Genomic DNA, 25,996 nt, shown 5'->3' with positions numbered 1-25,996 from the left:
GAATAAGAGAACATTCTCCCTTACTCAGCTGTTTAAATAATTATTCTGGAAAAAAAATAAATAAAAAGCAAAAAAATGAGACAAGATGCCTCCAGAGGGTGGAAGAGAAGGCCAAGTGTGACCAATCCATCCTGCTCTGGAAATGCAGCTGACAAACCCCATTGAGAAAAAAAGGAGATATGCTCTTCTTATTGAGACTCTTTTTTTATTCTTCAAAATATTTTTTCTAGATGTTGATGAACCTGTATTTTATTCTTTTATTTATATGTAGTGCTGAGAATCAAACCCAGTGCCTCACACATGCTAGGTAAGCCCTCTATCCCTGAGCCACAACCCCAGGCCCCTTATTGAGACACTTTTTGGGGATTCTTTTATATCTATTATGATTTACTTATCCACTGCAGAGATGAATCTTAATAAATAGCTACTAACTTCAATTTCTTCCAAAAAAATTATTTTGAAAGAAATATTCAGAAGTCTTGTAAGCTCTTAGGCCTATGAAAATTAGCCAAAAATTCACAAACATTTGGAATACTGTCACCTAATTTGGAGTAAAGAAGGAAGGGCTTGTTCATTTTTTTGGATATGCTCCACCAAAGAACTATCAAGATTTCATTTTGTTTGAACTTTTATTATCTCTTGTCAAGATGGTTTGATTAATAGTTTTAAATGTCAATATGTTCAATATCATTAATATGGACCTAACATGCTAACATGGACATCCAATACATGAAAGGTCTATGCAAATAATAAATTCAGCACAATTCACATTAACTTACCAAAATAAGTATATGTAATAATAAAACAACATAATAAATAAAACAAAAATCATTTGTTAATTCCCATTTATCATCATAAATTTAAGATGAAAATATGATATTACATTCAGGAATATTGCTTTATGTCATGATACCTTGTTCTGAACAACAAAAAGTTTACAAGATCTAGCTGAGTACTTAAAACCTGAAAGAACAAAAGTTTAGACCAATTTTTTAAAAAAAAAAAGGAAATCTCAACCTCATTCAAAACTTCTATTAAAAAACTGTAATTAAGGGCTGGAGCTGTGGCTTAGAGGCAGAGCATGCACCTAGCATGTGTAGGGTGGGCACTGGGTTTGATCCTTAGCACCACATTACATAAAATGAAGATATGGTGTCCACCTGTAACTAAAAAATAAATATTAAAAAAAACTTTAATTAAGCCTATGGATATATAATTTTAAAAATGTATATATTTCAGTCAGTACAAGAACTAAGAAAAATTAGGTTAATTATTTTAAGCATTTGCTTTTTAGTGTTTAAATTACTGCTGATTAACTTATGAAAATTCTGCACATAGTAATACACAAAAATAATTTTCCTTCTATGTCTGAATTTTTTAGGATCTGAATTTAGTAAAGATGTTGTTTAGCAAACAAAGAGGGGAGGGCTGCTTAAAAGAGTAACTAAAAATTCGGCTTTAGTAACTAATCATTCAGATAACAGTGCTAAAGTCAATATTAGAGGAAGTTAAAGACATTTCCTAAAAATAATTTCTTACATATTTTTTTGATCACTTTGAATCCACGGTTTTATATGGATAATGACTTATGTATACCTTTGGATTAAAAAATCTTGAACCTAAATAGTAAAAATTTTAGTTTCTTAAATTTATGTCTTTCTACTTTCCTTGTTCCTTCCTTAATAGAAATTAAAACATAAAACCAAACAAAGAAAATGACATAAAAGTTTAAATCCATTTGTAAAATGGGAGTCTAATTTAAGAATCCCCTAATATCTAAGAACTTAAGTGATAACATATTAATATTTGATTAAATATTAACTTAATATTTATCAGTAGCATATTAATGCTTTATTTTAATATTATGTAAAAACAGCAAATATTGCCATAAAGTCAGTTTGCTACTAGAGTTTTTATGGTAATTCCAAGTCTAAGGAGGAAATATTTAGATAGTTCCAATAAAAGTACCCTAAGAACTAAAACCACAAGGCATCATAAAGCAAATGTATGATGTACAAAGACTGAGTCAGGGACACACAAGCTGTCTCCACACAAGATTCTTTTCACCTAATTAGCCTGGTAAAAGGGATAAATAAATCTTTATATGTTGAACAGTTTCCTAAATAAAAGGTCCAATATTATCTTTTCCTCAAAATTTCCACATAGGATTAGGGGTAAAAATAAACTTTCCTCTCTGGTAACAATAAGAAATAAAAACTCCAGTTCTCAGTTCAAAGCATCTTAGATTCAACTACTGTTTTTGCTGTATTAACAAGCACAGTTGACTATTACTGATCTTTAATTGTGAGGAAAATTCCCTCAGGTAAACCAGGCATATTTTTATTAATCTTAAATTAGTGTCATTAAGCAAATTTCACTGTTTTTTTGACTCTGAATTCTATTATTTCCCTAATAATCACAATTTTTTTTTTTCATTGAGAGAGAAACTAGAATTTCTAAGGAACAGCATTTGAAACTAGTTTTCTAGGAATAATCAATGTATGATTAGCTTAAAAAAATAAAATTAGGGGAACTGGGATATAGCTCTATGGTAGAGTGTGTTTGCCTAGCATATGTGGTGCCCTGGATTCAACCCCTAGCACTGTTAAAAAAACAAAACAAACAAACAAAAAACCAAAATAACACCTGATTTCCTTTTTTCCCCAACAAATTTATGAACAAGAGGAAAGAAACAAGTTTGTCTTCCAAAAACATTAACAAGGGCTGGGATGTAGCTCAGTGGCGGAACATTTATTTACCTAGCATGCACAAGGCCTTGGGCTTGAGTTCCAGCAAAAAGACGATAACAACAAAAACCACTAATAAAGCTAAAGTGAGTGACAACGTATTTCCTGGCAAAAGTTATAGATTTAACTCATGGGTATTTGTACCTGCTTGAATCAAGGAAAGAAAACTTTCTTGGGCTCATATATTATAGTCTCAGAAAGTTTTATAAATGAAAACAAAACAAAATAGGTCAATGCAAAAGTCCCTGTCATTCCACGTCTTTAGCATTCCATGTTCAGGAAACTCTACATGACCTCATGTTTTCTCTATCATAAAAATATTATATTTAACTATATTAGGTGCACAGTCGGGAAATTTGAAATAATTGTACTTTCTTCTCTTGTGTTAACTAGCAATGAATTACCCAGCAGAACAAAAATGTAGCTCAATAGAGACTCACACTGGCTTCTGTGCTTTTAGTAACTGAAAATGTTTATTTGAAAAATGTCGTAGAGGAATTTGTAATGTAATTTTAGTTACTTCCTTGCTACTCTAATTCTGATGAAAAAACAAATTACATGGGCAGACAGGTGTCAAAACCATGGCTACACCAATTTTCAGTACTATGAATCCCATTAGAGGAGGAAAACTACTAATTTCCTGAGTTTTTGTTACTTTTTTTTTTTTTTAACATACATAGGACAGTTTTAAGTTCTGCAACTTAAGCAAAAACTGATAAAAATTTGCTTGATAAATCCCACCAATTAGCATTTGTAAAATTCATAAATTCATGTTAGTCTGATTATATATGCAAAATATATTCATAAAATTGTCTAGTGTTTTCCCAAGTTACATATTTGTAGAATATTTTAATACAAGGGGTAGTAAGGACACATTTAATTTTTTCTTTATTGTAGAGACTAATTTACTTGTCCTTGGATGACATAAGAAGAAAACTTGGTCTTGGGAGATGGTCCAGGGTTCAAATTCTGACCTTAGCACTTACTAACTGGGTGGAAGTTGAGCAAATTACTTGACTTTCTTGAACCTCATTTTCCTTATTTATAAACTGAGGACAGTTACATCTAAATGAAGTGGCTGTGACACCAAGTCTTTAGCATAATTCCTGGCTGGAGTAGCCCTTACAGTCTGTTAGTTTCTCTCTTATTCTCCAGATTCCAATCCAAAGCTCAATATTCAAAATGTGTTTCTTGCTTAAGTTTTTATAATTTGGATTTTTGTCATGGCTCTCATGAGGATTAAAATAATCCTGACACAACTAAAGACCACTGTACATAACCTTTTTATACCTCGAATGGTCTACAGCCTCTTTAGTTCAAGGCCTAGAAAAATGGAGGCTGCTTAGACCAGAGCCAGAGTCTTTGAGGAAAAGAAAAGACAAAAGAGTCCTTTCCGTCTGCCAACTTTCCTATCTTTGACCTTTACAACTTTTTACCTTTCTGCATAAAGGACACAGTTAATTGATATCAATAAGAGAAATGAATGCAGGCTGTGTTCTTATAACAATAAAAATCCCTCAGAAATTCACTATTTCTTTGGTATTTTTTAAACACTGAAAAAGGTATAATGTCAAAATGGCTTTAATTTTCCTATTTATCACAAACACATTAATACCCTACACAACATGATACATAATATAATCACACAAAGTTTACATGTGACAGAATATAAATTTCTTCAATTAGTGGGAAAAATAAAAGGAACAACTTGGCTTTTCTTTTCTGCATATATAGATTCTAGTCTGTTACACTTCCAACAGTACAATATGAAAAGGCTCTTCTTCCTCTCTGGCCAACATGTCATTTCTGCAAGTCTGTCGGTTTTATTAAAAGGTCATAAACATTCAAATATATAAAAGAAACTTGAAAACTTAAAAATAAAAACTGGAAAAAGACATTTTGTTTAAGACCAGAACCATTTAGGATTACTCATTTCTCATTCTTTTTGTAATGAGATGTTAAAAATGAAAATCCATGTAAACTTCCAGCGTTCCAAAATATTAATCTATATTATCATCTCAAATCAATAAAAAGTATTAAAGAGTTTAAATTTAATTACCACAAAGATTATAGAAAATTCCTAATGCAAGTAAAGAAGTACATTTCACTTAGAAATTATTAAATTTCACTAGAAATTATTAATAAAAGTGCTAATTTTTATTATAAAGCAGATAGGCATACATTTCCCAATACATATGAAGAGATGTATTTACAGTCTTTTGAAAATATATATATCACATAATTTTCTTAGTGAAGAAAAATGAAGTAATTAGGGACTAATATTTCTCATAATTCTAATAATTATTTGAGAATAACAATTTTTAAAACAAAAGGTGGGTAAGTGTAAGGTCTTGTGATTCAGAGGACTAAAATAATGTATCATCTCTTTATGCATTTTTCAAGAACATATAAGTCACCTTTGACCTGTATCAGGCACACGCTATCAATTTTCAAGCCACACTTCTCTACTATACCAGTTATGCCATCTACCATAAACCTGGAAATACTTAATACCATCAAAGCTGTTCTCACCACCCGCCTCTCAGTGTAGAACAAAGAGAAATGTTGTAATAGAGAGATCTGTGCTCTTGAAAGAATAAAATCTAAACACAATTTTGAGTTATAGTCTCTTTGCTTCTGGGGTCCTGCATAATTAACTTTACTAAACTTAAACGTGTGTGTGTGTGCATGCTCGCATGTGAGCATGCTCTCTTTCACACACACACACATTCACATACTACTTTCAAACAGACTGTTTCATTTAGGCTCCGACACAAGAGAAAAATATTTTCACATCTGAAAGGCAGGTGGCAAGGAAATTATTATAGATCAAGTAATTTCACTTAAATCACCCATCTAAATCTATCTCTCACATTCTCTAAAGCTGTGCTTTACATGGCAACCTGAACACATATTTTGAATAAACTTGAAGCTATTTTGGCTAACTATCCTCTATTAAGAAAGCTTATCCAAAAGTTCACAAACCAACCACTGGCTGAATCCAAAGGGACGTTACACCAAAGCAGTTGGCAAATGAAAACTGCTTTTTTAATAGTTCTCAGAGGTAAAAAGGAAAAGGATGATTATATATGATTTTATTCCTATTTTAGGCAAATGTAATCACAATTTTTTCAAACTTCAAACATTAATATCAAAATGCCTCCCCCCAAATCACTAAAACAACGTTACACATTTTTCTTAAGATGTCTATGGGGAAAATGTGTTTTTTGGGGGGGAAAGACTGAAAAGAAAAATATGAATTTCTGACACAAATCAAGATTGATATTCACTAATACAATATCTTTATAATGTTTATTAAGCACTTAACAAAGATTAACTCCTATTAAGTCTCTCAGAAAAGTTGTTTCTTTTTAGAATATACAAAATACTTTGGCTTTAAAGATATTTTTTGCAGAAACATTCTAGTTAATATTAATTAACTAATCTAAAGACCAGAAAAATCTTGTTTAGCAATACAGAATAGTATTATTTAAAAACACCCAACCATGTGGTATGAATCGACCAGGAATATATTTTTTCAGAAAATGTTAAAATGCATTCTTTTAAAGATAGTGATTTATTTTATGAATCTGCACAGGGTCAAAATTTGAGTATGATTGGAAACAGATGGTCTCCCAGAAAAGTCAGGCTCTGGACCTGAAACTCCAAACAGGAAATACGGCCCTCACTAGCTGACTGCTTCCCTAATCATTCCCAGAGCTTCATACTTGTTATTTTTATGAATATCCACGACGACTTTCATCTTTTCCTTCTATCTATAAAACATCAAATAATACTCAATAAATATTTGTGTGTGTGTGTGTATATATATATATCATATAGTGGTTTCATGTTTACCATATACCAAAAAAAAAAAAATCAAAACAAATGTACTTTCAAGCTCATTGCTAGTAAAGACATTAGGCTAAAAATAACGAACAAATTCAAGTTTATTTTCTGCACTATTTTAAAAATAAAATAAAAGCCGAAAACTTTGAGTTAACTGTTGAAGATATATGACTTTACAAATAAATACATAATCTAATTTACTGCAGAAAAGAATAAAACATAACCTCACAGGTTTTACTTAAAAGCAATTAAACTACACTGCTTTCCATTAAACAAGTCAGAAGCTATGAACAAAGAAAAAGGCTTACCGTTTTCCCATTATAGTAATACATCAAAGAATTGCTGCCCATTCCAGGGACAGGATAAGCACAATACATGTTGATTTTGAAAATGTTACTGTTTGCAGCTAAAGCACACAGCTTCTCTCCAAGACATTCATCCACTCAGGCAAACAGAGTAAGTCTTCAGTAGTATGCATCCACACATGGATCTACTCAAAAGGAACTTATGCAAAATAGGACTGAACCAACTCAGAGAACACAGAGGGAGGGCTTATGCTGTAAGTAACCTCTTTCAATTTCCATCAAGTCTCTGCACTGGTGGAGGATACCAATAAGACAAACTTTGGGGGATTAAAAACACCCCAAATTTCCCTTATAAATTCTAAAAAAAGAAAAGAGATATTGTGTCCTAAAGATAAATATCCCAAGGAATTACTAATTCGTCACATAAGTATATATCTACACACACACACAGAGGCATACACACACAGAGGCATACACAAAGGAAGGCAAACCGACAGACCTTTTGCTAATCTGTTTTTAGTTTAATTAAATTAGAGCACTTGTGGCAGGGAAACCTTGCTTGCTACACCTCCAGCAACATTACCATCTGGCATGGTCTAAAGTTGCTTCCAAGTTTGATAAACACATGATCAAGTAATCAGGAATTGGAAACACTGAATCATATGTAACAAGAAGGATCCAGGCAGTTAAGCCTGTACAAATTCACTTCCTGGAGAAAGCAAACTGTCCAGTACCTATTAACTAGCTAGAATAAGTCTTGTTTTTTTTTTTTCTAAGTTATAAACATTATATTGAAAATTTTTCAGAGGAACATATTTCATTAAAAAGTTTATTCTAAAAATTAGAAAAATTCTTATAAATTACCTGTCCTTAAAATGGAAACATTTAATAATATAGATTTTCAGTTATAAATCTCCTTGAATTTCTCATAAACACTACCAATGGAAAATTTATAAAGGAATGCAGTCTTCTAGAACATCTAATATGTATTATAAAATTCATAATTAAATAGGAAAAAGAAAGTTTTGTTTCCCCTTATATAAGAATATAAAAAGCTGTTGTGTGCACAGACAAAATGCGCACTCCACCTAATAAACTAAATGAGGTTTCCTAGAAGTCTTTCCCCTCTCTAAGCTTATTATTGTTGTTCTAAAGGAATACTTTATATTCATATTTTATGGTGATGTCCAAATTTCTCAGAAACAAAAAATAATCAGTGTGGGAAGAAATGTCTCATAGATTTTTCTAACTCATTATGATATTTCAAAGTCAAAAGGTTTTAAATACTATCTTCAAATATATGTTCTCTCACATAAACACATTTTGCTATTTAAAATTTTTCCAATTTATCTTTTGGTGTGGATTCTAACCCAGAAAACAGAATAGCAACTTTTCTTTGATCTTACTTCCTGTCAAAACCTCTGTACTATCTCTTCTCCCTGTGCCTCATAGATTCTAACAGAACTGTATTAATCAAAGGAGATCTCACAAGCTGCAAAAAGGGGCACATCACTTTTTTAAAAGGAAACTTTCACATAAGAGAAATCTATGAAATATTCTATGAATATTATATAAAGAAGCACCTATCCTTATGAAACATATTGATCAACTCATAGTAATAAAACTGAATCAGACAATAAGGCCAGCTAACTTCACAGTGTTTTAAAAGCTGATGGTATCGAAACAACAATAAAACCTCCCCACACTCTCCAGATATAGAAAAGGCTAAGCAGCAGCTGCAAAAGAACATCACTGTACAGCAGACTATTAAAATGCCAGTCTGCAGAGTGGTGTGTAACTTCCTCCCTCCTGAGAGACCACAAAGACCCATTTCAATCCTTGGAGAACTGTGTAAAAAGCGTTGATTTACAATTAACAATACCATGTCTTAAAACCATTCAAGTAAATTTTAGTCTTTCATAGATGGTCTTTCTCTATTGACAAAATGGCTACTTTTTAACAGGGGGAAAAAAAAAGAAGGAAAATTAACCATTTAAAATAAAATTTTCTTCTTCTATTAATTATTAAAAATAATTTACTTTTCAATAGAGATTGAAAAGGAAGAAAGAGGGAGCCACAATGTACTAACAATAGTTCAACATTTTCTTTGTATAATCATTGCTCTTACAAGAGAAAACTTTTTCATACTGGTTAAAAAATTCACCTATAACAGTTACTCTTTTTTCTCTGGTGCTTCACAAAAACAGAGAGTACTATGTTGTTTTTTAAAAAAAGCATAATGTGAATTCAATTATGCAATAGTGGCTATTAAGGCATAATGAAAAATTTAACATTTCCTCATCAGTACTTTATTTTGGAGGCAATTCCATTATAATCTGAAGGGAATAAACAAACATTCAGGTAAAAGAGAATTCAGATTAGAGTAAAGACAAACACAACTGGGTAAGATTCACTGTTAAACCTGAAACCGAAGGGGAAACAATAGTTTCTAAACAACTGAGTAACTAACTAGAAGCTTTTGCTTTTACCTTTCATTCCTTCTCTCAAAAGCAAGTATAAACTCTATACATGTGTAGGTAAGACCTTCCTTCCAATCCACCCCATGGACATTTGGTATACATAAATGCCTAAATTAACAGTAGACACAGGTATTTAAAAAATGCTTTATCTATATTTGTGTCTATATTATATTCATTGCTCAAAAACAGTAAATCATCAAGAAGACTGGTGATAATTTAAGTAAAATATTCCTAGATTCTATGCATATGCTATGGCAATGTGTTTTAAGTTGGTCATTCCAAATTCTACCTCTTTGAAGTAGGCTCTTACCCACAGGAAACTAAAACTGGCTGATGTGCAGTCATTTGCTTTATCACAATTATAAAATTTATCTTCTATGACAAAGTCTTTTTTCTTTTTCTCAAAAATATTTTTTAAAAAACTCATCTATGCAACAGCTGCAGAACAATTTTCCCCCTAAGAGAATCATATTACAGAAAAAAATGCATATAGATGGATCAAGTGCTGCTCTAGTCAATGCAGTTGTTTAATCTTGCTTTTTTTTTTTTTTTTTAGAGGAACATGTCAAGGGTTAATCCTGTGACTCAGTCTGACAAAACGAGTCAGCTGGAGACAGGGCCAATTTTTAAACCTGATTTCAGACTGGCGTGCAGTCTGCACAGACGCTCTGTACTGTCATGCACTTTTTTTTAAAGTGATTCCTTTATTTTTTTAAATGGGCCTTTATTTTGATCATTTGTTTATATCTGTGCTGAGAATCGAACCCAGTGCCTCACACATGCCAGGCAAGCACTCTACTACTGAGCCACAACCCCAGCTCCCTGTCAGGGGCACTTTTTATTCTGAATTGTTTCCACCCACAATTCTACATAATCATTTATGCATTACTCTGAGATTATGTGATCGGACTCAACATTCACATCATCTAGTCCAATAACCTAAGTTTTATAGCAAGACTAGCATTGTTATACACACAGGCAATATGATTAATGAAAATGTCAGAGAATCCTGAAAAAATGAGACTTGGAGTCTTATATCTTTTATTAACAAACTAATGATTCCTGGTTTAAGGATTAGTACATTTTACCAATTTTTAAAATGTTTTTTTCTTTTAGTTGTCAATGGACCTTTATTTTTTAAAATTTATTTATATGTGTTGCTGAGAATTGAACCCAGTGCCTTACACATGCTACCACTGAGCCACAACTCTAGCCCACTAATTTTTTAAAATATGCTTTCTCCTAAAATGTTTTCAGAGTTGATGGTTCTTACTCTAATAATCATCAAGCACAGACCTAAACTGGATAAGAAAATGGTATATTGTACAATGGACTTTGTTTTCATAAAGTGTACTATGGTATGGACTTTCTGGAAACTTCTATTTATATTTTTTCTCTGAAAAAACTCCCTTCTTGTTTTTCAGATTTTCTTTGGAGAGTCAAGCAAAATTTCTTGGAATTACCCATGTTGTATTTTAATCTATTTAATTTAGCTCATCTTTATCCCTGATGATTTGATCACTATAATAATTATAAACTTTTAAAACTACCCTTAAAGCAAGAATTTTTCAAGTGACATAAAATTCTAAACAGTTTTCCAAAGAAAAATTTAATTGAGTCAGGAATGTTGGCACATGCCTGTAATCTCAGCTACTCAGAAGGCTGAGGCAGAGGATGGCAAGTTTTGAGGCCATTTTGGGTGATTTAGGCATGGAGTGCTTGTCTAGCTTATGTGAGGTCCTGGGTTCAATTCCCAGCATCAATCAATCAATCAATAAAAAATATAAAAAATAAAAGAAAAAAGTTAATTGAATTGAATTACATACATTGAATTAATTAACTAAGTCCTATTAATAGCTAAATCTTATTGTACATTCTTCTAAAGCAAGCAACATTCCACACTGTCCCCAAAAGCCAGATAATATGGCTGAGAAAAGTAAATATAAGATCTACTCAGGATTCCTCATGAAAGTTTCAACATTATTTCTAAGTGAATCAATTCTTAGAAAACATAATTTCAGAGTGATATGTGAAGCCAAAGTTCAAGTATGATTAATTCTACAAATGAACTCTATATTTCATCCCTAAAGGATGAAGCTCAGTTAATAATAAATTATTGGTGGCAAGGGAGGTAGGGGTGAGGACAAATGAAAGAGGATAGTAAGTGGTAGGATCTATATGCAAATCGAAAGACTGTTCTTCCCCAATGCCTCCTCTTCTTAGCTCCTAATTGGGCAGATTTTTAGTTAGCACTGCCAACTAAATCAAACACCCAGTCAGATATCAAACTTCAAGGCTTTATATCTGAACATTGTAGTATGAAATTTTCTAGTATTTGCTACTGTGTAAATAAGATCATTCCTAAGTGTTGAAGAAGTTGGTCTGATATTTTCATATTTTAGAAATTTAATTTTATAACAAAGAAAATAAGAATATAAAACTCAAGGGAAATAACATATCCATCTCAATGAATGAGGAATATTAACACACACATAAAAATATATTTCCCAGGGCTGGGGGGTATAGCTCAGTGGTAAAATTCCCAAGGCCTTCTGTTCCATCCCCAATACCACCACCAAAACAAAAATGATTCCAAGACCATTTCTTAAAGCAGAACAAAGACACATGATAAAATTCACATATCAGCATCTGTCTTAGACACAGGACATCCAATTGTGTATCATTTCTTTACAAATATCTCAAGTCTAACTTGAGTTTTAGAAATGTTTAATAATGATTAACAAAACATAAAACACCCATCTGTATAAGCCAATGGAAACAATCAACTATATAACCTGCATTTTTAGGGCAAAAGAACACTTGATTAATTCTTTGCCAATCATATTACTATAATGAAGATGTTTAAAAACAACTACATCTCCTGGAAAAGAAAGCAAATAACTCTCTTTCTAAGGTAAATAAATACACTGACATTAACACTACAACTGACAAATCATGCAAAGGTCTTAAAAAGCACTATAATGAGATTGAATTACCATTACTACGAATATGTAAAATCTAAAGCAAATCATGTTTCTTCTGATCACAAACCCTTATGACAAAGCAATTAAACATTTATTTTTAGTAAAGAGCAGGTCCCTCTGCCCTAGTAAATCCTATATTTCTTGGTTGGCCATTTCTTTCCCCACATGAATTGCAGTTTGTCACTTCTCATTTACCTCTTGAAATAACACTGTAAGAGAATCATTAACTATGTTGCAACTTGATAATTTTCCTGCAGATGGCTCTATAATCACAGGACTCCTACTGGGTGTGTGTGTGTATGTGTGTGTGTGTTTATATATGTATACACACACACACACACACACACACACACACACACACACACACACTCAAGAAGACCTGCAGATTTCTAAACTCAATAAACCAGCACTTCTGAATCTAACAGCAACAAAAACTGTAAGCAAACAAAGCTATTTTAAATCATCTATAAAGCTAAGTAATTTCTGTGAAAACAGTTTTGGACTGAGATAGCTCTCTTAAAAAAAGTGTCATCCTTTTTTCTGCTATTGTTGTATACTATTTTGGTCAGCTCAATTCCTTTCCTTCTGAGCTGGAAAATGCCAGATTCTTCCAAATTATGAGAAATGAAATAGCACCAAGATATTCTATTTCATTTTAAACTTAATTTTAGAGTCCAGAAGTAACATCTGCATCCTAGCCCAGTATCATTTCAAGGATCTGCAATCCAAAGCAATAAATAACTTACATATTAAATTATTTCTGGTCCACTATCTATATTTTTGTTTCAGTAAAAAATTCTTGCTAGTGGTGGTAATTTTTAATACTTTTCCCCACTGAATAATACTGAAAATCTTCCAAAATTTCCTGCCTCACTTATGTAATGATCTAATAACAAAGCAAACCTAAATTTGCCATATTTACCAAAAGAAATCATGTACAGGCTAAAATTATGAAAGGACCAACTTAAAAGAATAATTTCTTACTTCTGGTGACTACTCTCAACAAAAGCCAAAGAATACTTCATTTTGAAAATGCATCTGAGAAGAGTATGATAAACAGGGGAGGAGATAAAAATGGTGAAAATGCCTTTTCAACATGGAAAAAGCAAAACAAATACTATTTGACTAATATTAAATATGCATCACCAGTGAAAGCAAAATGCTAACCATGACAATGGTCTCTTACTAGACAGACTTGGAAACAGACATAAAATTTGGATGAAGCCAGGCATGGGGCCACAGGTCTGAATCCCAGATACTCAGGAAGCTGAGGCAGGATGATCGAAAAGTTAAGAAGGCAGCCTCATCAACTTAGTGAGACCTTGTCTCAAAAACAAAAACAAACCCAAGTTAAACTAAATAGTTTGGGGGTATGGCTCAATGGTAAAGCTTGTGTAGGGCCCTGAGTTCATTCTCAGTGCTGAGGGGGAAATAAAAACCTTGGAAGACATCCGTTAAACTATTTGTTCTGTATATCTATATCACATGTAGATTAAGTAGAGAAGATAAGGTAGGTTGCTTAGGTTCCAGAAAATTGTGGAATTATATGGTGCAATGCAAAAAGAATACTGGACTAGGAGTCAGTAGACAGGGATTCAGGTTTTAGCGTTGACTCTTAGGAGTTCTCATGAGAATTCAGGTTAGGCTACTGAATCATTTTTGTAAAATGCGGATATTAAACTATACTGAAGATTTTCTATCCATTTTATCACCAAACCTTTTACTATCTACTCATTCCCAAACTCTGAATTTCAATTTTGTAAGATTTTTGTTTTTTAAACTCTTTTATATTGAGTTATAGTAAAAAACTGTCCCTGTTATAAAAATTAAAAAACTTAAAAGTGATGGATGTCTTTCAGAATTTTGATTAAAAATGGAAATGAAGTATTACTACGCTGACATAAAATAATTCCAGTGAAAGAAATAGGATTTTATAGTTACCATGTGTAATTTTTTAAAAAAATTTTTATACCTTTATTTCATTTATTTATTTTTGTGGTGCTAAGGAACAAACCCAGCACCTTGCATGTGCTAGGTGAACACTCTACCACTGAGCCATAACCCCAGTCCACGTGGGGTAAAATTTTTATTTTAGTAAACTACACAATTCATTAGGTTCTCTGAAATATTTTAAATCTAGTTGTATTACTATTTTTAAGATTAAGAGCTGTGACCTACTGACATAAATGATACTCAGTATCTATATCCACCTTAAATTATATTTTTATAATGACATCTATTTAATGTAAAATTTGATGTGAGAGTCAGACATTTTTATATTTAAAATGGCATCATCTGGAATATCAAATATTTGTGGCCAAGTCTTTCAAAAAGAGAAGTAAGCCCCTACAGAGATGGCTGTATTATAATTTTTAAGAGGCAACAAAAAGTTATGGAGTGAACATAAATAAGGGAGCCCAACTAAATAAGGAAAGATGCTGAGCCTATGACTTGCTTCTTTGTACCTTTTGGCTGGAGAATATAATAGAGCATAAAAGAGACTGATATGGATTATAAACAAAAGTGTCTGCAATGAACAGGTAGTGTGGAAAGTATACAGGGTGCAAGAATAGAGTAAAAGGGAGAAAGAGTCACATAAGAATGACTAGGAGAGTAAAAGGAATAAAATCGTTATTATTTTTAAAATTGGAATAAAGATCATATGACTATAAGAACACAATTTTCTAATGCTAAAATCTCATATTAGAAATCAAATGCATACCCTCCTGGTTCTAATATACCTGAAGGACAGTCTACCTTTATGTAAATAGGAGTAACTTCAGTGATCTTTGTCACTGAACAGTTTTTACAAGGTTTAACATGTTTTATAATACAAGGTTTAAAACAGTAACCTACAGTTCTTGTTCTCTTGAAAATAATTCACAGATAATTTAGTATACAGCTTAAACCTTCTCCGAGTCAACTGAGCAAGCCAGGAATAAAGAAGAGCCATGACTGCAGTACTAATTATTTGAATTTGTTCACTTATTCAATAGTTATTGAACATCTTTTACGTATCTTGGTGCTGTAGATTATATCAATAAACAACAAAGATAAACAAATTAGGACATATCAAATGGTATTAAGTACCACAGAGAAAAATACAGAAGGCAAGGTAGGGGGCGCTAGTGGGCATATTACTATTTTACAAAGATGCCCACTGATAAAGTCATATATGAGCAAAGAGAAAACTAGAGATGTAGATACTAAGGGAAGTGCATTCCAACAGATACAACAGCAAATAAATGCAAAGGCCCTGAGGCTGGTCTGTGTGCTTGCTATCTTTGAGGAGCAGTAAGAGCTCAGTGGGGCTGAAGTGGAGTGAGGGAGGGGTAGACTGGTAGAAGATGAGGTCTGAGAGGTACCATGGGGACAGATCTGTAAGCCACTTTAAGGATTTTGGTTTTACAATGATAAGGAAAGCTACTGGAAGATTTTAAGCAGAGGAAGATATGAATTGACAGATTTTAAAAGGATCTTACTGTGATTAAACAGTGACTGAAAGAAAACTGGGAGATCAGTTGGGAAGCTGTTGACAATGCAAGAAAGATATAAAGGTGGCTGGGAAAAAGATGATGGTGACATAGATAGTGAAAAATAGTTATAATTCTTGAAGATAACTTTAGTATGAAAAACTTATAATGGGAACATTATCACTATTACATGTTATAATTTTGGGGCGAGTACCAGGGTGCTCAATCACTGAAGCACACTCCCAGCACCCCCTCTCCCCTTCAAAAAAGTTTTAAATTTGAGATAGAGTCTCAGTAAATTGCTTAGGGCCTTGCTAAGTTGCTTAGGGTGGCTTTGAACTTGCAATCCTCCTGACTTAGCTTCCCAAGCCATTGGGATTACAGGTGTGTAGCACTGTACCCAGCACTGTTAAACACTTTAATATCAATGAAACTGTAACTTTTTCCTCTATATTTTTGCTTTCCATACTTTTGTCACATAAGGACCATGGCTGTGTATTTTTAATTAGGCCATCCTAGGATAATGTAGAGTTAGTGCTGATGGATGAATTTCCTCTCTATCCCTACCTTCTTTTCTTTCTCTCTTTTCTTCTCCTCTCTCTGCTTTTATTTTTTTTAATATATACATTTTTTAGTTGTAGTTGGACACAATACCTTTATTTTACTTATTTTTATGTGGTGCTGAGTATCAAACCCAGCGCCTCACACTTGCTAAGCAAGCTATCTTCTGCTGAGCCACAACCCCAGCCCTCTGCCTCTTTCTCTACCTTTCTTTCTTCCCTTCCTTCCTTTTCTTCTTTTAAAATAAAAAAATATATATGTAAGTATTTTTATAAAGTAAAAATACTCATTTTGTGTTTAACTAGGAATTATCTGTATAACTGAGGGGGAAAATGGGACAAATAAATCAGTTACTTACACAAAGGAAGCAAGTTAACATATTTTTGATGGTTTGAACAACCAGAGGAGAAAATGGAAAAGTTCAGTTTAGAAGAGGAAGTCATTAGCGATATGTTCCCTATTTTAGATACATAAAATTGCATTAGAGTATTTATTTTTATACCCTTAATTAAAAAAGCATTCCCTGCGTATTATATTATGTGCCTAGAGGAGAACATTTACTCATCACAAAAAATTAAGAATTCCAAAGGTAAAATTTATCATTTGATCACAAGCATCTTAAAGACAGGGGCCATGTTTTATTTATTTTTAAATAACTAATGCCTAAAAAGAGTTTTTAATTCACAATAAATACTTAGTATATATTCATTTTTAGCAGAAAAAATTTCATTGGAAATCTACAAAGTGGAGTCAACTTGGAAATTTTTCCTTTTCCTTTTCCATTTTGTTCCCCTTTCCTTCTCTTCCTTTTCCTTTTCTCTCCCCCAACTCTCTTTTAGTGCTGGGAATCAAACCCACTGATTGGTCTACCACTGAGGGATTACCACTCCCAACCCCCAAGTCCCGTTTTTTGTTTTTTGGTTTTTTTTGAGATTTTTAAATATCTTTGGTGAAGGTGGAAGACACTGATAGCTTTTTATTTCAAATAATGTTAAGTAGAATATTATCAAGCACAAGTCATAAACCTTGATTTTGCTTATTTATTAACACTAGCTATCATAAAACCAAAAAGGGGAACTATATAGGAACCACATAAAATTCACTTAAAACATGATACATGACTCAAATGAATCTGTTTCACGCACCATGCTTGGGTTGCAAAAGACTGTCAAGTTGCTAGCATCTACCTTCAGCTTTAAGTTTTATTTATGAGAAAGTCAGACTGGGACAAAGATGATGATTGGGCATAAATATAACTTGAGTATAAGTGAAAAAATTACAGAAGGGCAGATTATACCAAAGTCAGGTTATTTAAATATGTTATACTCAATTGTTTCAAATGAATAATTTATTAATGTAACTATTAATGTAACTATTCCTACATCTACTTTTAATGTGCTGCATTTTATTACCTAATGCAATGCTTAAATCCTAGATAAATTATCACATTACAGCACCCACATTATACACTGAGAATCTATCATTATCCTAATCAGTAACATTTCAGAAGGTGGCAAGTAAAGATCTTGGAAGGCATCTGTCAGACCAATAGACACTGTCCAGTGCCCAGGGCCTTAACATGAAGGGACTACATTTCTAATTTTTGAGTCTAGTACAGATTAGAAAATTATGGTTTGGGGACACAAATCTGACCAAATATCTATTTTTAAAAATAAAGTTTTGGTTAGGTACAATAGTGCATGCCTATATCCCAACGGCTTGTGAGGCTGAGGTAGGAGGATCAGAAGTTTGAGTCCAGCCTCAGCAACTTAGTGAGACCCTGACTCAAAATAAAAATGAATGAATGAATGAATGATGAATAAATAAATAAATGAAAATGCTGGGGATGTAGCTCAGTGGCAAAATGTCCCTGGGTTCAATTCCCAGTACCTATCAATCAATCAATTATTCAATAACTATTGGAACACAGCCATGCTCATTCATTAATGTATAAATTATGTTGTAATAGCAAAATTTAGTAGTCTTGATAGAGACCACCTGGCCCACAAAACTGAGTGAATTTACTACATAAGCCTTTTAGTTTGCTGACCTCTGGTGTAGGACATTAAGGAAGAGTTAATAATACAGGTTATCACAAAGAGATAAGGAAATTCTAGCAAATTGAACAGGAAACAATTTACAGAACCGAATTATTCATGAAAAATAATAAAATGTCAGCACAGTAGAAATATACTGGGTTGTGTATTAAAACATCTGTAGCTAATAAAAAGACTAAAACTTTGGTTTGAAATTAATTAACTTTGTTTGAAATTAATTCAACGAATATAAACACAGGGCAAAAATTAGAAATCATCCTGTAACTAGCAGTGTTTTTAAAATGTGTAAAAGTTTAACTATGAGCCAAGTGCAGTAGTGCATGCTTGTAATCCCACTGGCTTGGGGGGCTGAGGTAGGAGGATTACAAATTCAAAGCCAGCCTCAGCAACTTAGCAAGAATGTATTAAAATAAAAAATAGAAAATGGCCTGGGCACGTAACTCAGTGGTTAAGTAGCCCTGGGTTCAAATCCTGGTTACCCTCCCCCCAAAGTTTAACTATGAATCTATCTATGGGGCGTATATTATAATCCTTGAAATAAGATATATAAGTATCACTAGTTAAATTAAGGAAATATCAGTGATGGTGAGTACCATGTCAATTACTTAGAATGTAACCACCTCCCCGCCTAACCTAAAATGAAATCCAGAACACCAAACATCCCAGTAATACAATTTTGAATTGATTAATATATTCTTTCTTTCCTATACTCAAAAAAATCACCAATTATACTAGGTAGAAATTAAAACAAACAAACAAAAACCCTCATGGTTCTGTCAATGCTGAACACCCTAACAGTGGCCTTAAGTTTAAATGTATTTATTTATAGAATTCAACTATACATCCTTAAAAACCAGACAACTTGTGTATATACACCCTACCCATGATACTTTTTCTACATTTAACTTATATCTCAATCTGCAATACAAGCAGCTTAAGAAGTTCAGTGAATCTTAAAGCCGCCTCTGAATGAAACTGAGGCACATTCTTCTTTAAGGAAGTACAGAGAAGTTAGAAAATAACAAATATACAGTTGTACAATTATATCAGTACAAACAAGTGAATTCACAGGATTTATTTCTCAATTATTTTTCCTTTTACTTTTTTATTTAAAATCAGATCAAAGACATTACTGGCTTTCCACAAAAATGAACATGGATTAAAAGCCTATCATTTACACTGTTACAATTCTGACACTGTTCTCAACAGTGGTTACTATCGGCATAAACAGTGACTATTTCTTCTTATTTATGTATGAAGAAAATCTTTCATTCAGTGATTAAACTGTATATAATTTGGAATTATTACAGAACTGTCCCCTTTACATATTAAGATTTTTCTGCTACTCTAACCTGTAAAATCAGAGAATGAACTGACCACTGTGGAAATTTTGTATCACAGTAGCCTTCAAACAGCTTATCTAAGAGTTAGAAATAGCAAACTCTGTAGGGTAGTGGCACACACCCGTAATCCTAGCAGTTTGGGAGGCTGAGGTAGGAGAATTGAGTTCAAAGCCAGCCTCAGGGGCTAGAGTTGTGGCTCAGTGGTAGAGTGCTTGCCTAGCACATTTGTTGTACTGGGTTCGATCCTCAGCACCACATAAGAATAAATAAATAATATAAAGGTATTGTGTTCATCTTCAACTTAAAAAAAAAAAAAAAAAAGGCAGCTTCAGCAACTTAGTGAAGCCCTAAGCAACTTAACCTGTCTCTAAAAAAAAAAAAAAAATATTTAAAAAAGCTGGTGGGTGCTGGGATTGTGGCTCAGAGGTAGAGTGCTCACCTAGCATGCATGAGGCACTGGGTTTTTTCCCCAGCACCACATAAAAATAAAATAAAGATATGTGTTCACCTATAACTAAAAAATAAATATTAAAAAAAAAAAAGAGCTGGGGATGCGCTCTGTGGTTAAGTGTACCTGGATTCAATTTCCAAACAGCAAACTTTCCAAGATGTACAGTTGTTCTGTACCCTCTATGCTTGTTTGCCCAAGAAACTAATCAGCAAATGCCTATTTCAACTCATGTTCCAGAACTGGAGGGTTCACTTGTGAGGTTCAGCTAAAGCTGATACTACATGTAGATATGATTTATTCCAGAATTGCTAGAATTCTTGTTGGTCTTAAAGACCTTGGATAACTTTAAAAGCTCTGTTAACTAGGCTTCCTAGTAATTTCCATGTGACACTATTCACTTTGAAGAGTATTATATGTGTTACCCACCTTGTTATTTTTATGGATAAATTAGAGGTAACTATCTGTACTGTTCTAACCCATGTTTTCCTTCCTGAGTCAGAAAACTAGCAGTTTTTGAAATAAGAGTTTCCCATATTGCCTCAGAAAGTTCTACTTGTCATCTCTTTCCTAGTTTAAACACAACAACAACAAAACACTGTAGTTTAGACATCCTCAGGATTTAGTATTCTGACTTTTTCTATTTAATATCTTACTTATTCTATATCTGGTATGTACATGAAAATGCTAGATTATTAGACGTGGGGTAATGGTCTTTGTGGTTCAGGAACACCTCACAATCTCTCCAATTATCAAGAGGTGTCCCTAAATTTTCAATTTTAATGCTGACTCAAAATTCATATTAAATTTTAAAAAGCAGGCTCTGTGATAGAGGCTTGCCTAGAGAGCTCAAAAGCAAGGCTCTGAGTTCAACTCTGACTACTAAAAAAGAAAAAGAAAAAAGCTATTACTAAATAAATAAAATCTCATGAAATATTTGGGAGACTAACACATTAAATTCTCACTAGAATCACCAATTATAAGGCTACAGAACTCTGTACTTGTTTTTTGCTCAAAGAAAGAAACAGTGGAGTTGAATCTGTTCCGATTCATCTCAGAAATAATGAAATTCCTTGGGGAGAAGGAATAAAAGCTTTTCTTGATGGGATGGAATGGTAAATACATCTTGCAAGTTTAACCTACAAATAACAAGCAGTATTTTTTGTGGGAAGATATGTGTATACAATTTAAAACATGGGCAAAGGATGGCATGACATTTGATTAAGAAACAAATAATTTTGTCATCAGCCTTGCATGGGACTGCAACCCAGTAGTATTCAAAACTAGTAACATACTGTTTTGATGAAGTTAAGATTGCATGTTGAAAAGATACTTTCAAATGCTATGGAACAAGAACACAACTTTAGGTATTTGGAACTAGGAAGGCATTCTGGAATTTATCTCAGTGTTTACTCTCTGGGAAAGATATCTTGTGATATAATCTTGCTTCTTTCTTACTTGGGAGTTCTGTATCTTCTGCAGCATATAAAAGAAAATTATCTATGTTTGGAAATATAAACATCAAGTTAAGAAATAAGGAATAAAGAACAGAGAAAGTTCTCTCTTTCTGAAATGCCTCAGAGGGCCATAAAGATATTCAATCAATGATAAAAATAAAGTGGGGTGGGGAGAAAACACTCTCAAGAGTCCAGAAAACAAAGGTAGGATAAATGCTAGGAAGCAAATATGCTCTTTTTGTAGGTTCTTTTCCTGTAAATGAATGCTTTCAAAAAAAAAAAAAAAAAAAAAAAAAAAAAAAAAAAAAGATCAGCTACAATTTATTATATACTCACTGTGTGCCAGACATGTATTTATATTACATAGACAACTATAGGTAACATCACTTTTTCTTCCACTATATTTATCTTTTCTTTTGTTTTCAAATATCCTTTGCTTTTCAACAAAGTATGTTGAAAATGAAATATGAAGTCTTTTTAAAAAATTTCAGGTTATAGTGGTAGGAACTAGATAAAATAAGGAAGGAACATTTACTGGATATATATGACACACTAGGCAAATGTTAGGTACATGATACTTTTATAACAACATCTGAGATACCCATTTTTCCTCTCCTTTTACATATAGAAACATTAAGATTCAGGGCAGGGAATTAAGCTCAGTGCTAAAGTGCTTCCTAGCATATATGAGGCCCTGGACTGTATTCCTAGCACCAGAAAAAACAAGCAACCCCACCCCCACCAGGTTCAGAGAATCAAAAGCAACTCCCTCCAAAGTTATAAAATAAAAAAAGCTAATTAAAAACAATCTGATCAGTAGAAGCATAATTGACAGAATAAACAATATTTTAAATTTAACATACTAAACAAGATATTTTATGAGTAAACCAAGATAGGTAATATATTTTAACACTCAAAATAAAAAGAAAATGGTCTTTAATCTTAAATTTTTTTTTAATATTTATTTTTCAGTTTTCGGTGGATACAACATCTTTATTTTATTTTTATGTGGTGCTGAGGATCGAACCCAGCGCCCTGTGCATGCCAGGCAAGCGCGTTACTGCTTGAGCCACATCCCCAGCCCCGTTTAATCTTAAATTAATTACAATCTTTGCCCTCTGTGTGATATTGTTATTTATGTCTTTTGAGTTTTAAGTTCCTCATTTGTACGGTAAATTACAGAACTGTGTGACAAAGATTAGATTATACAAATAATGGTTAACACAATTCCTCACAATTGGAAGTCCTGCACCACTAACAATGAAATAAGTCTATAAAGGATGCTGACAAATATGCTGCAAATGCTTCCTTTTTTTTTTTTTAATTTACAAATTACTAGGGGGGAATAAAACTGTCCCCAACCGCTGGCCAGTGGTTTACAATTCTCTTTCTCTGCTGGGCATGGTGGCACATGCTTGCGGTCCCAGCAATTTGAGATACTGAGGCAGGATGATTATAAGTTTGAGGTCAGCATGAGCAACTAGGACCATGTCAAAATAAAAAAGTAAAAGGACTGAGGATGTACTTCAGTGGTAGAGCTCCCCTGGTTTCAATCACTAGGTGGGGAGGGAGGACAATTCTCTTAAACTTTGTATTTTAGCAATAATCTGATAAAGATTTAAAAAACAGGAACAGCTGGTGTAGACATAAAGAACGAAAACTAGACCTGGGGTTAAAGAAATGAGAGGTGAGGTTTGGGAACCCTAAAAAGGAAGAAAAACCATCTGCAAAGTCAAAGTATCATCCATGCTTTTTAGAAACTTCCAGATAACCTTAAGTTAGTTACAAATGTCTTCTGTAGTTACTGGCCAGGAGAGCCATGCTATGACAGCTTATCTCTTCTCATATCTAGACTGATCTTATGTGTTCCTCAATTGTCCACTGGAGTGGGAAGTTAGGTCTGTAGTAGGAAATTATAAAAGCTGCATCTAGTACAGAATTTAGCAATGCTATACTTCTAGATGTACCCTGAACTTGTTAGATTTTTTACACCTTTGCCTTTTACCTGTCTGGCCTATCTTCCCCTTCTTTAGTAGATGAACTGCTACTCTATCTTCCCAGAAAAAGCGTAACTGTCAACTCTTCCAGAAGTCACTAGTACTTCCCAAGGCTCTGTTACCAAAGCATTTGGTACACAACTTCACAAGTTTCACTCAAAGTCTGGATGAGTGGCAATTCTGAATTCTGAACATTACTTTCAAAAGTTGTAGTTAGTATGTTATTCTAATCATTATAAAATAAAATATACACATTTCATTTTCATTTTATAAACTTTCACTTTTCAATTCACAATGTTCAATGTTTAAAAGCATTCAAACAGAAAGTCACAATTATAAACTCTTAATTTTAAGAAGGTAAATAATATAATTATTCTTAGATGTTATTTTTCTATTAGTTTTCAAAGTATCTGCTCTATATAGGTTGTTTTTTTTTTTTTTATTAGGTAAAGAGAAAAATATAGTATTGGCTTGTGAGATTTCCTAATGGTTTTTCAAATATCAGAATTCAGTGGCTTTTCCTTTCCTGGACACCTGAGACAATACAGAGAAATACTTTCAAGTAGCAAATGCTGTTATAATTATGAATGTAAGAAATACTGATGACTATCTGTCTCTTTTCTGACTGTTCTTTCCATTTTTCCTTTTTGTTTTAAAAATGAAAGAACTAGCTGAATTTAGTGGGCATAGCTATCCCAGTTACTCAGGAGGCTGAGGGAGAAAGATTGAGGCCAGCATTGGCAACTTAACAAGAAAGACCACATCTCAAAATAAAAAATAAAAGGGCTGGGATGTAGCTCAGTTGGAGGCACCCCTGAACTCCATAACCAATATATAAAACAAACAGAACTATGAAATCTGAGAATATGTTGTTTTAAGATTAATGTTAGGTTCAGAAGAAATAAGATGTTTTTTTAATTTATTATCTTTTTTAAAAAAACCTATGCAATTCTATAATATTAACATGTAATTTAACTTTTATTATTCCCATAGAATTATAGTAATAAATTATAAGAAAACTGTACACTTACATGCTTTAGCAGTCTGCCAGTTTTAATATGATTTCTGTTAATCTAACAGAAATCATCTGTTATACTGTTTGAGCCACCTATCCTTGCATAGCACACAACTGTTAAAATGTAAATTGCTGGACTATTTTTAGCTGTTGTTGAAAAAAAAAAATTCCTGTCTTCAGGAATAATGATTTGAAGCATTGTGTTCATTTTGTTTATCAAGCAGCTATTCAGCCTCTAGTGGGCCCAAGTGCTTATGCAAGCAAAAGCTTTTAAGAATGTCTGCAGCTGCAATCCAACCTTCCAGGTAAACTGCAGGTTCAGAGCCCAGCTGCCCTAGGCTGCTTAAAACTCAGTTCCATCTGGAACTGAGTTTCAAAGAGGATTTCCAATTCTACTTTTCATGTATCACATGGAAGAAAAGGCGGGGGAAGAACATAGGAAAGAAGGAAGGCAAACAACCAAAAAGATGATATCTCTACTTTAGCCTTAATAAAAAATAAAAAGCTCAGACCCATGCTGCTACTTCTAGATTACTACTTGCCAAGCCAGATATTCCTTTCAGTCTATACTTCGATGAGCTGTGACTCATCCGGCAGCACCTGCGCCCATGTGTTAAGTACTGCCAAATAAAAGCCCAACATCCATTTACACAACAAAGAGATGTACCCTACAAGGCATCAGGGCCTCAATTCAACAGCTTCACTCCCCATTTGTTCTAAGCAAAGGGAGAGGAGAAAAAAATTCCTTCTCTGTACTAGAGATTTTTAAATTGTAGGTACATTTATGATGTAGCTTCAATAATAAATACTTTTGCTCCTTTAAAGAATAAAGTATATTAAAATAGCACCCCCCAATAGTATCAGACTATCACAGTCATTAATGATTGCTCCACCAAACCTTTCCAACCTCCTTCATCAAAGCCCTTTATTCTCAAAGGATACATTTTTGAGCAAAGAGGGATCAACAAACTAGTTGCTTGAAAGCTTTCCTGATGCTAGGCTGAAGTTAGGAAAGGCTTAATGAAGGCTTTAAAATCCACAAGGGCTTCACAATGAACATCTGACTTGGTGATTTATGCATATTAATAACCTCAGTCCTACTGAGGCAAGCTGAGCTGAACATGTCCTCCGAATCTTAATGTCTTTAGCTCCATTGGGATTATTACAAATGTAAATTTCTAAGATTCTCAGCTATTAATCTCTGTCTGTCCTCCTGTTCAGCAACATAATGACTAATTAAACATCAAAAGACCTGTACAGGAGATCTTCTTTGACAGCCA

General features: G+C 33.1%; 1 protein-coding gene across 12 annotated transcripts in view; it reads right to left on the bottom strand.

Moving 5' to 3' along the window:
* The window catches only part of Tcf12 (transcription factor 12), a 351,984-nt gene that overhangs the window by 52,831 nt on the left and 273,157 nt on the right, over positions 1-25,996 (bottom strand). For 3 of the 12 annotated variants that reach the window (XM_076850844.2, XM_076850845.2, XM_076850846.2), the window contains exon 1: positions 6,905-7,029. The exons of the other annotated variants lie outside the window; for them this stretch is intronic. In XM_076850844.2, the coding sequence (XP_076706959.1) occupies positions 6,905-6,973 (69 nt within the window). In that variant the 5' untranslated portion in view covers positions 6,974-7,029. Of the gene's footprint in view, positions 1-6,904; positions 7,030-25,996 lie in introns of those variants that run through there. 12 annotated transcript variants of the gene reach the window in all.

Source organism: Callospermophilus lateralis, chromosome 3, assembly GCF_048772815.1.
Source record: "Callospermophilus lateralis isolate mCalLat2 chromosome 3, mCalLat2.hap1, whole genome shotgun sequence".
Lineage (NCBI taxonomy): Eukaryota > Metazoa > Chordata > Mammalia > Rodentia > Sciuridae > Callospermophilus > Callospermophilus lateralis.
The sequence above is the reverse complement of the archived record's forward strand: the minus strand, read 5'-3'. Positions and strand labels throughout refer to the sequence as shown.